The 12,944-nt window shown below is 34.4% G+C and overlaps 1 protein-coding gene across 1 annotated transcript in view; it reads left to right on the top strand.

The window, feature by feature from the left end:
• Positions 1 to 5,900: 5,900 nt before the first annotated feature.
• Positions 5,901 to 12,944, top strand: part of LOC133202406 (uncharacterized) — a 44,026-nt gene continuing 36,982 nt past the window's right edge. The window contains exons 1-2 of the mRNA XM_061338224.1: positions 5,901 to 6,129; positions 7,458 to 7,971. Coding sequence (XP_061194208.1) covers positions 7,663 to 7,971 — 309 coding nt within the window. The 5' untranslated portion in view covers positions 5,901 to 6,129; positions 7,458 to 7,662. The remainder of the gene's footprint in view (positions 6,130 to 7,457; positions 7,972 to 12,944) is intronic.

The raw sequence follows: 12,944 nt of genomic DNA, 5'->3' as shown, positions 1-12,944 counted from the left end.
TCCTCTGGGGGCCCAAATTGGACTAATAAAATCTAACTTGTATCTTGTACATATATATATATATATATATATATATATATATATATATATATATATATATATATATATATATATATATATATATATATATATATATTTGTTTACCTTTTCAATATACTAAACCGATTTCTGTAACGACCGAGTCTGGAGTACCTGTGTGTCTGAATCAGATCTTAAATCAACCACCAAAAAAATAAGCATTTTAAAATATTTCCACCATAGGGGCTTGTCTTCCGAATTGTTAAATGTAAAATAAATTAATAAAATTTTGAATACTTTAAATTTAATACACTTTAAAAAAGTGTATTAATTTAAATACACCTATATACATAGAGTTTATGTATATAGGTGTGGTACGTCTTTATCTAAATGTTTTTTCTTGACTGAAAGTGTCAGAATCTTTATTTTAACAACTAATTTAAGTGTATCTAGATTCAAAATTTTATTAATTTATTTTACATTTAACAATCCGGAAGACAAGCCCCTATGATTTCCACAAAGGAAAAAAAAGATGAGTCTTTAATATCATTATCATTTTTTATTTTTAATCCTCTTTATTCTTAACGTAGGTCGCGGGTTTGCAGATCCTCTACCTTCGTTTTACATTCTCTGAAAATTTTATAAAATTCGTCTGTATCGTTTTTGTGTAATTAAATCCCAAACATGCCATTGTTGTCGTAACATTTTCAACGTTATTCTATTGAATTATATCTGGAAAACGTCGTTTTTGGATCGTTTTGAGACCAGATTTTGTTTCAGAAAATATCAATAACTTTTAAATGGTGCATGCAGACAAAATTGTTTCCTTTTTAGTATTTTAACATAGAAATGATTTGAAATACATCTATGTGAAAAAATTAAGATGTCTTCGGGTTAGTTTTCTCGTAAATTAAATGTGGATAATTGCTTTTATATCGCAAAAATGTAACATTTTTAAGAACGACGTCATAAGATATTGCGACGTCACGCTTGACATCGTGAATATCGATCCGGTATACAGTGCAGAAAAACAAGAAAAAATAATTTTAAAATAAGAAATTCACGTCTGTCTGTTTTCAAATGACCAATGAATCGTATCATAATAATGTAATTTTTTTTAATCAGACGAAATAACACACAAGTGCCGCTCGCCCTGCCAAACGTTGTGAATTTAGACCTTTCATTTCTTCGTCGCAGTACTAGTACTTTTACTATGTTCGAATCTCTCTGTGATAATAGATGTAAACTGTAATGTTAATTCTCGATACAAGCACATTATCTGTATATATTTATACGTATATTTACACTAAAATCCTCACCAATATTTCTCCATTCTTGCAAATAGCCCCACGCGATTTTTCCACATACAGACACAGGATAAGTCAAAAAATAATTCTGATCTTGATTTTATGTAGTATACGTGTAAGAATTAAAATAAATAAATAAAACAATCGAACGAGACATTTTAAGAGGGGTAAATGGGGCGAAAATCTAAAAAAAAAAAAAAAAAAAATTATATTACCTAATCGACAGGCTATGGAATTCCATATACGACAGCCAACTGCTTACTGCCAACTGCTCACTGCTTACTGCCAACTGCTCACTGCTTACTGCCAACTGCCACGCATATTTGAAAAAAATTTCATATTTACATTGATATTTATGTGAATTTTCATAAAACCAGGCGCGGATCCAGGATTTTTTTTACAGGAGGGGTCCACCCCCCCCCCCCAAAAAAAAATCCAACACAGAAATTTCTTGACAAAAAACAAAAAACAAACAAACAAACAAACAAAAACGTAAACTCCTTTCCTAAACGTAAAAAAAACCTATTTCGGCGGGGGAAGGGGAGGGGTTGACATCTTATGCTTCATATCTATGACTTTTCATATCAACTTAACACGGATCCGCGTTTTCTAGGGGTGGGTGGGTTTCCAAGGTCACTTTTAGTTGGTTTAGTATAGGTCTATACATTAAATAACTCTACAAATTCCAGGGGGTGGTCTGGAACCCCCCCTTCCCAACGACCCCCCCCCCCCCTCTAGTTCTATGTATGTAAAATATAACTTATTTGGGAAAACAAAGAGATATAAATCTTTAATTTGAAAAAAATATTTTACTATAGAAATTAACGGAAAATGGAAATTTATTTTCAAAACATCTTCCCCCGCGAAACAACAGATCCCTTTTTTCAGTTTTTATTCATTCCAAAGGTTTTGTTGTCTCACGGGGGGGCGGGGGGGGGGGGGGGAGGCACGTGTTTAAAGATTAAAAACAGGAAAATAGTCATTTTATTACCAATTTTAAATGAGATCACAAATAAAAAATGTACTTTATCACTTTATCAATCTCATATGTTAAATTTTACATAAGTTAAAACATACGGTGAGATTCAAGAGTCATTTATCCATTATCATTTTCATGAGTATTTGAAAATGGTGACGTTTTCAGCCTGATTTCAATTAATAAAATTTTCTACCCCCTTATGAAAGGAGTTGTAAATAAGAGCAATTAACTTTTTGTCACTGGTTTTTAAAATTAGTACTTAATACTAATGAACTTTTCTTTGCATTCAAACAAGTTTTCATGTCCAAATTGCCATTTATATTGAATTAAATGGATGGAAAATGTAGGCGGGAATCAAGAGTTGGTGTGCATAGTTCTTACAATAATAACAAAATTTGGCGGATTTAGGAATTTTTAAACTGTAAAGGCGAGGAAGGAGTAAATCGGAAGAAGGGGTGTTTCCTCTTTAAAACAAAACATTTAATTTCTGCATTTCGTTGCAGGCAAATAATTTGATAGCTTTTTTTTTGACGCGGGTAAGGGGGGGGGGATCACATACGACAAAAGAACAAACTTTTAAAAGGGTCTTGAGTAACATTTGTTGGTATATGTATTTATAATAGAAATATTACTGAAAGTTATACTAACAAATAACTTTTGCCTAGTTTAAAATATCGAGTAATATCTTTCGGATTTTCTTTTTACCCTAGAAAAAGTACATGTGTATGGGAATTTTTATATGTGTCTTATGTAAATCGTTTTAATGGCTAATGTTCGATCTGTTAGATCTGTAAAAAAACATTCGTGGTGGTGTTGGTTGTAGGGGGGGGGGGGGGGCGTAACCACTAAATTTCCAACATATACTATATACAGTAGTTCTCCCTTACGGAAGCGTATTAGTGCCACGTAATGTTTTTTTTTAAAGTTGGTAATTCCAACTTTTAAGTTGCAATTGGAATTACAAACTTTAAAGTTGGAAAAGCCAACTTTAAAGTTGGAATTTCCAATTTTAAAGTTGGAAAAACCAACTTTAAAGTTGGAATTTCCAACTTTAAAGTTGGAATTACCAACTTTAAAAAAAAAAAAATTACGTGGCACTAATACCCTTCCGTAAGGGAGAACTACTGTATATAGTATATGTTGGAAATTTAGTGGTTACGCCCCCCCCCCTACAACCAACACCACCACGAATGTTTTTTTACAGATCTAACAGATCGAACATTAGCCATTAAAACGATTTACATAAGACACATATAAAAATTCCCATACACATGTACTTTTTCTAGGGTAAAAAGAAAATCCAAAAGTTATTACTCGATGTTTTAAACTAGGCAAAAGTTATTTGTTATTATAACTTTCAGTAATATTTCTATTATAAATACATATACCAACAAATGTTACTCAAGACCCTTTTAAAAGTTTGTTCTTTTGTCGTATGTGACCCCCCCCCCCTTACCCGCGTCAAAAAAAGTTATCAAATTATTTGCCTGCAACGAAATGCAGAAATTAAATGTTTTGTTTTTAAGAGGAAACACCCCTTCTTCCGATTTACTCCTTCCTCGCCTTTACAGTTTAAAAATTCCTAAATCCGCCAAATTTTGTTATTATTGTAAGAACTATGCAGCACACCAACTCTCTATTCCCGCCTTCATGAAAATGGATAAATGACTCTTGAATCTCACCGAAAGTTTTAACTTATGTAAAATTTAACATATGAGATTGATAAAGTACATTTTTTATTTGTTATCTCATTTGAAATTGGTAATAAAATGACTATTTTCCTGTTTTTACTCTTCAAAACACGTGCCCCCCCCCCCCCCCCCGTGAGACAACAAAACCTTTGGAATGAATAAAAACTGAAAAAAGGGATCTGTTGTTTCGCGGGGAAGATGTTTTGAAAATAAATTTCCATTTTTCTCAAATTAAAGATTTATATCTCTTTGTTTTCCCAAATAAGTTATGTTTTACATACACGGATGTAGAGGGGGGGGGGTGTCGGTGGGAGGGGGGTGGGTGGGTGTCCGGACCACCCCCTGGAATTTGTAGAGTTATTTAATGTATAGACCTATACTAAACCAACTAAAAGTGACCTTGGAAACCCATCCACCCCTAGAAAACGCGGATCCGTGTTAAGTTGATATGAAAAGTCATAGATATGAAGCATAAGATGTCAACCCCTCCCCTTCCCCCGCCGAAATAGGTTTTTGACGTTTAGGAAAGGAGTTTACGTTTTTGTTTGTTTTGTTTTGTTTTATTTATTTATTTTTTTTTTTGTCAAGAAATTTTTGTGTTGGATTTTTTTTTGGGGGGGGGGGGACCCCTCCTGTAAAAAAATCCTGGATCCGCGCCTGGTTTTATGAAAAATCACATAAATATCAATATAAATATGAAATTTATTCAAATATGTGTGGCAGTTGGCAGTAAGCAGTGAGCAGTTGGCAGTAAGCAGTGTGCAGTTGGCAGTAAGCAGTTGGCTGTCGTATATGGAATTCCATAACAGGCAGATTTGTTTTTTTTTTTTTTTTTGTTTTGTTTTTTTTTTTTACGATCGACTTTTCAATTTATAGGACATTACTTGTTGGACGTGGAAAGCAAAGTTGCAAATAAAATCTGTAGCTAACAGCATTGTAAGCCGTAATTTACAGGAGGTCAGTGTCGCTCAAAAATTGTCTTTATGTTTCATAGTACCTTTGCAGTTTTTAATTTGTGATTAACTTGTAGATATATATGTTTTAAAAATGTACTTTTAAAAAAAATTAAGTTTAAACTTTTGATGTAACAGGTGTATTTGCGATTGCTTACATAATAACTTCTTTATCAATAAAACAAGCTGTTAAAATACGTTCAAAGGGGGAAAAAACGTCAGTTTAAACATGTGTTCATATCGTCCATATGTGTCCAAGCGGTTGTTTTTCGGCCTGTTGGAAAAGCCCGACAATAAATAAACGGTTTCTAATACTTCCGGTGTCGATCAAATCTTTATTATTTGTGACAACTTAGTTTGTTTCATAAATAATATAGCTAACACCATAAGTTCCAACAAAGTAATATCTAAATATTCAAATCGTATAAAGCCTTCATTATTTGTGATGTTTGTTCCTTAAATAATACGACACTAAACTACATGTATCAATTCCAACAAAAGTTATAGCTAACTCATGAATGATAAAAAAAATCATCGCAGATTTCTTTTTCATTGTGACGTCATAATCAAATGTGCACAAAAAAGTCGTCAAAAATCATACAAATTGTGTACCCAGTTTTAACGGCGTCAGCAAACCCGCGACCTACGTTAATATTCTTGATCCGCCACTGATTTTCCTTCTGTTGCATGCGTTTGGAGTTCGCGGGTAAAATGCCGTTGCCACGCATTCTCTGCGAACCTGTGTCTGCTCATGCAGAAAATTTGGAAATAGTTCCAATGCTGTAAAATATATGCGTATGAATTGACAGTTCCAAAAATTAAGCCAATAAACAATGAATTAAATATAACAGTAATAAAAAATATCTCCAATTTCATAAGAAGTTAATCACGACAGTAACTGTTTGTAAAGAAGGATAACTTCAAATGGGTTTATATTTTGGCGCAGGCATATCCGGCGACAACCTAGAGGAACAGCCAAGGTTTCCTCTGGGGTAATATAGTGTTATCGTATATTCTTATGTTTTTTCCTCGATGTAAGTATTTAGACGGTCTTAGTGATGTAGTTCTGCTTTGAGGAAACAGTATTTGCACCAGGGACGTTCAATGCAGTGAACTGTTTATCATTGAGTGTCATGAGGCTAAATCTGTAAACGTACCCCCATCGTCCTTCAGTTTCCGGGGTAAGTTACCTGAATTTGTATAAGTTATGTGCATTGAAAATCAAAATAGAAAGTGAAAGATAATCCATACCATTATACGTCATTAAATATGGGGTTTTGCTGCTTTTGTAATGTTATGTGTGTCCTGTTGGTCGTTTGGACAAGGATGTCCTCCTACTATCCCGTCCATGTTGTTTGACACCGTCTATACAGCTTAGTTGATACTCAAAATGTCTTTTTAGAGGAAAAATTAATCTTTTATTAGCCAACAATTCAATTTATGCAAAACGTTATTCGAAGTAAATGTGGATTTTACGTTTGTTGCGTCAGTTTATTTTGACAAGGGAAATAACTCCTACAGCTGTCAAAATTTTTAATGAGAAAGTTCAGAAAATGGGGCATTTAAAGAATTTACTAAGAATATGATGTCACTGATTTTTCATGTTATAGAAGATGGAGAAGGCTTAAATAATAGTGTGTGTGTCAGTTTTTATCACTGACATAAGGTATAGCATTTTTGGTATGCCATGAAAATGATGAATAGTAATAACTAATATGTTGACAGTACAACCGTTAGGGCGAGCACAGATACTTATCCAGTTTTAACTTAGATCGGGCTCGATTGTCAAACTGCACGTGACATTTGGTGTCTAGACTCTGACGTCACACGACGTCATATTTAAGTTGCATTCCCAAACCGAAGCCTGAACATTGTTGACTTTAATGAAGAAATTTTATTTACTATTTATCTGCCATATATCCATTAAATCAAGGCGAGTTTATTTATTTTTTGTTAAACTTTTGTTGTTATTCTTGGGAGAACATAGCTTAAACAAGCGATGCATTGTGGATGTAGAAGTAACTGTGGAAAAAAATTCGTTTTGATCAATGTGTTAGTCCGAATTTTCTCTTCACCCAGGCGTTGTCGTTAGAGCTCGCATTGTGAGCAGCACTTCGCGCCACTCGCTGCGCTCACTATAATATAAATAATAATTACAGTAAAACTCTTTTAATTAGTACGAACAGGGATATAGCGAATTCACGGATATAGAAAAGTTTTCTGGGATCCCCAGCTATATAAATTTTACGAATTCCTTATACGGATATAACGAATTATGGATATAATGAAGTAATTTCACAGGTCCCAATGACTTCGTTAACCGAGTTTTACTGTACTACCATATTTTAAAAACATTAAGGAGACACTGATTAACCCTTGTTCAGTCTGGTTCAGAATGCAATAGTCAAAGTACCAGCATATTTGTTGAATAAAATGAAATTTATTCCAAAATGCAACAATTTTATGTAATTTTAAATTTTTGTTCAATAATTCTCTGTTGTTTTGGCAGGAAGACAATGGATTTGTCTAGAAGAGAGATGAAGAAATACATACCACGAGATAGAATTTTTATGTAAAGCTTTATCAAGCATCTTGTCTTCCTCTTAACAACCAAGACCATGTTGTCCATAAAGAAATTCCCCAGTGCACGTCTGTCCCAGTGGTTTCACTGTATGTACCCATGTTTGGCAAAGAAGCAGTGCTGAGCAGTTTCCATGAAGTTTCCTGAGCATAAACTGTTCATGGAAACTGTGCGGCTGCCGTCGCCAGTTCAGAAGTGGTTTGGTCACCAGTTGGAGATTCGTGGCATCGACTCCATCATTTATTCCAGACACATAATTCACCTTCTTCAGCAGGATGATGATGAGTTTCAAGACTATGTTGACCTTGACCTCCTTTTCGACCCCAAAGCTGACAAAAAACATCAATGTAAGCCTGCCAGATATGAAAAGAAAAAATTGAAGAATTCTGAGGAGAGGAAAAAGTCGGCAGCAATTGAATGTCTGCAAGCTGTTTCAGATGAGGTAGGAAAGAGAAATCAAACTTTTATGCATGATATAAATATACATGTATATATCATTATATCAGGGCTTTCAATAAGGGACAACAGGAGGTGATTTATCACCATTTCAATGATAAAAATTTGCAGCTTCAAATTTCATAATTGGTACAGGGAACTATTGGAAATAATTCTAAAACAATCACTTCAAATAGATAAATTCACCTCTTAACTTCAAAATCATTGAAGGCCCTGTTTATAACAAAAATGTATAGCAGTTTGGTTTTCCTAATTGCATGTGATGCTTATATTTCATTGTTTGATTGTCTGATTGATACGTTAGGGTTAATGTACGAGTAGTGCTCCATTCATTAAAAGTAATGCAGCCCTCGGCCCCAAAGGGGCCTCTGCTCCATTACTTTTAAGGAATGGAGCGCTACGAGTACATTAACCCGCTTAAAATCCACTGTTTTAAGTGCTTGTAATTATTGTTTGTTAATATATAATAAAACTAGAAATATGTCCATAGGACATGAATGCCCCGCCGAAGGTATATTAGTAATGCAACATTTTAACACAAATTGAGGAAAGTGAGGTCAAGGTCAAAGGAAAGGTCAAGGTGAAAAAATATCGATGCAGTTGAATAGCTTGCATCAGTATGTATCAGCATATGAAGTTTGACACTAATTTAAGAAAAGTGAGGTCAGGTCAAAGGAAAGGTCAAGGTCAAAAAATGTTGATGCAGTTGAATAGCTCTCATCAGTATGTATCAGCATATGAAGTTTGATAACACTTTCTTGAATGGTATCTTTAAAACTGAGCTAAAAACTTATTTAAGAAAAGTGAGGTCAAGGTCAAAGGAAAGGTCAAGGTCAAAAATATTGATGCAGTTGAATAGCTCTCATCAGTATGTATCAGCATATGAAGTTTGTTAAAAATATCTTGAATTGTTTCATTAAAACTGAGCTAAACACTAATTTAAGAAAAGTGAGGTCAAGGTCAAAAGAAAGGTCAAGGTCAAAAAATGTTGATGCAGTTGAATAGCTTACAACAGTATGTATCAACATCTGAAGTTTGATTACACTATCTTGAATGGTATCTTTAAAACTGAGCTAAACACTAATTTAAGAAAAGTGAAGTCAAGGTCAAAAGAAAGGTCAAGGTCAAAAAATGTTGATGCAGTTGCATAGCTCTCATCAATATCTATCAGCATATGAGGTTTGATAAAAATATCTTGGATAGTTTCTTTGAAACTGAGCTTTGAACAGAGCTAAACGCAAAATGTGACAGAAGGACGGAAGACGGACATGACAAACACTATATGCCCCGGCCATATTCATGGCGGGGCATAAAAATATATATTAAAGATACACAGTAAATATATATTTAACATATTAGTAGTATTTAATATATATATATATATAGAGAGAGAGAGAGAGAGAGAGAAAGTAAAGCGAGTAAAGTTTTATAAAGTAATTTAAATCCGTCATCTGTCAACAGTGTAGTGAGATGAGTGTCTGACTATCATGGTGAGGGATTGATTGATTGATTCGCAGTGATTCCAGTATGATTTTTTCTTAATACAGGCTTTTCAAAATGTACCGGTAACTGGTACTTTTACCTGGCAGGTTCATGATTGTACCCGCCAATATATTCATTGGAGAAAAATTTGATAACACATTTAACTAAAATAGCTTCCACAAGATACCTCCTATTTTTAGGTCACCTGAGTAAACTCAGGTGACCTATTGCTATCCGTTTTCGTCCGTCGTCGTTCGTCGGTCGTAAACTTTTGAACATTTTTAGCTTCTTCTCTGGAACCACTGAACCAATTACATCCAAATTTGGTATACAGCATTTATGGGTGAAGGGGAACAAAAATTGTGAATTTCATGGTCCCTGCCCCCCTGGGGCCTGAGGGGTGGGGCTAAAACCACCAAAAATAATACAATCTTTAAAAATCTTCTTCTTTACTCCTGGACATCAAGCAGTCAAACTGTTGGCATCATTGTAATAAGCATTGAGCCCTCTACCAAAATTGTGAAATTCATGGCCCCAGGGTCAGGGGTTCTGGCCCAAGGGTGGGGCTATATAGATCATATAGTGAAAGTGTGTTATTTCTTTGAAAATCTTCTTCTCTGCTCCTGGGTATGAAATAAAGTTACTAAGTACATAGTCATGATGAGCAAGAGTGCCTCTTCCAAAATTGTGAAATTCATGGCCCAAGGGTCAGGGGTTCTGGTGTTAGGGCGGGGCTCTATTGATTATATAGTGAAAATGCATTAATTCTTTGAAAATCTTCTTCTCTGCCTCTGGGTATCAAATAAAGGAACTAAGTACATAGTTATGATAAGCAAGAGTGCCTCTTTCAAAATTGTGAAATTCATGGCCCCAGGGTCAGGGGTTCTGGTGTTACGGTGGGGCTCTATAGATTATATAGTGAAAAAGCATTAATTCTTTGAAAACCTTCTTCTTTGCTCCTGCGTATTAAATAAAGGAACTAAGTACATAGTTATGATGAGCTAAAGTGCCTTTTTAAAAATTGTGAATTTCATGGCCCCAGGGTCAGGGGTTCTGGTGTTAGGGCGGGGCTCTATTGATTATATAGTGAAAATGCATTAATTCTTTGAAAATCTTCTTCTCTGCTTCTGGATATTTAATAAAGTAACTAAGTACATAGTTATGATGAGCAAGAGTGCCTCTTCCAAAATTGTGAATTTCATGGTCCCAGGGTCAGGGGTTCTGGTGTTAGGGCGGGGCTCTATCGACTATATAGTGAAAATGCATTAATTCTTTGAAAATTTCTCCTCTGCTCCTGGGCATTAAGGTGATAAACTAAGTACATAGTTATGATGAGGAGGTGGGCCTCTTCCAGAATTGTGAAAGCCATGGCCCCTGGGTCAGGGGTTCTGGTGTTAGGGCGGGGCTCTATTGATTATATAGTGAAAATGCTTTAATTCTTTGAAAATCTTCTTCTCTGCTCCTGGGTATTATTTAAACAAACTAAGTGCATGGTTATGATGCATAAGGATGCCTTTTCCAAAATTGTAAATTTCATGGCCCCAGGGTCAGGGGTTCTGGTGTTAGGGCGGGGCTCTATTGATTATATAGTGAAAATGCATTGATTCTTTGAAAATCTTCTTCTCTGCTACTGGAGATTATTTTAACAAATTAAGTGCATGATTATGATAGACAAGGATGCCTCTTCCAAAATTTTTAAATATATCGCCTCAGTTTTGGGGGTTCTTGAGGAGGGGGGGCTCTATTGATTATATAGTGAAAAAGCATTAATTCTATTAATTAATCATTAATTAATCCTGTCGGCTCCTTAGTGTTGAGCTGATAAATAAATTGCTTAGCTATGATAAAAATGGGAGCTTCGAACAGAATTTTTAAATCTTGTGGTCCTTGGGTCAGGGGTTCTGGCATAACGAGGAAGGGGGGGGGGGCTTTTGATAATATAGTGGAAAAGTGTTAATTCTTTGAAGTCCATAGTAATGATGATGAGGGTAACTCTTCCAAATTTCTAAATTTCTTGACCCTTGGTCTTGGGTTCTGGTGTTAGGGTAAGGCTTTGTTGAATCTGTAGTGAAAATGCATTGTACCTGTGAAATTCTTCTCTGCTTCTTGGCATATCGGAAGCAAACTGAGTAAAAGTTTAAATGATATGAGTAAGCATATTTCTACCAGATTTTTAAACATCTGAACCATTTGTCTAAGCATTCTGGTCCTGGGCAGGGCTCTATTAATTTGTATTCTACTGAGAGAAGTTATTCCCCTTTTCCATTCACCTTTGATAATTAATCACTGTAAATAATGTATTTGAAAGGTTAATAGAATAAGATAATTATGCAAGAATGTTTATCGTATAATTAAAAAAGTACTTTCTTATTTTTAATTATCAGGTAGACCTGTAAGTAATAGATAAATAAAAATGAGACAAAAATAACTTATCTTATTAAAAGTTCTTCAAAGACCATAAGAGAGGTCAATGCTAGAGGTCTTAATATGGGTTTATAAATAGTACAGAAGCACTAATAGTTTGTTAATAGGCTGCATGGTGATTAGTGTTAAGTGGGGGACAGATTAGAACTCAATTTCTGAGTTGATAGTGAATACTAGACTAATTATTTTGTTGATCCTGATCTTCCTACTTCTCTTGTTTTTGTTCCTCTGCTCTGCCTCTGGGTATTAAGTAATCAAAGTAAGCATGCTAACCGTATAGTTATGATAAGCAATAGTGCCTCTTTCAAAATTGTGAATTACATGGCCTCTGGTTTAAAATACGAACCAAATTCAATTGTTGGAAAGTTGTTACACAATACTCAGGTGACCTATAAGGCCCGTGGGCCTCTTGTTGATAAAGTACGGCCTGTTTCTAATCTTTTTGAAAGCCCTGTTAATCTTCAATATGAAAATAAACTTTAGTTAATTAATGAAAATTTTTTTTAAGTTCTTTCTTTGGTAGAGGCACGAAAAGAATTTGAACATAGCAAACAGTGTTTTCAATGTAATTTGCAACTCTCCATTCCTGAAAAATAATGGAGCTCTCAAACAAAAGTGGATTTTAATAGTAATTCTGTTCATTGAAAATGTTTGCAATGTGAATATCTGGGCAATATTTCATTTAATGCAACCATTACATGTTACACTTATGATTATATTATTGTTTTAAATGTTTGTGCTCCCTGAAGGCTATTCATTGGTGATAAAACACATATGTATAGTTTTTAGTAGGGCTGCGCAATAATATCGATATTCCAGTACCGTATATTGCGATTTATTAACAAAGAATATTGTATTGTGATACGTTTTCCCAGTACGGATATACCAGCAAAGTTGAAACTGCTTGGGCTTTAGATTTCTTAAGTAAAATATGAAAATTAATATGTAAGAAACAGTACCAAACAGTAAGGTTGCTCTTGTATGGTTGCATTTCATTCCAAAATTGTAGTGAAATCAAAAAAAAAAAATTGTAACAATGTATTTATAATTATA

The sequence above is a fragment of the Saccostrea echinata genome, unplaced genomic scaffold (genome assembly GCF_033153115.1).
Source record: "Saccostrea echinata isolate AGI-Se365-2 ecotype Australia unplaced genomic scaffold, CSIRO_AGI_Sech_v1 ptg000047l, whole genome shotgun sequence".
Taxonomy (NCBI): Eukaryota; Metazoa; Mollusca; class Bivalvia; order Ostreida; family Ostreidae; genus Saccostrea; species Saccostrea echinata.
Note: the sequence above shows the minus strand (reverse complement) of the source record. Positions and strands in the feature narration are given on the sequence as shown.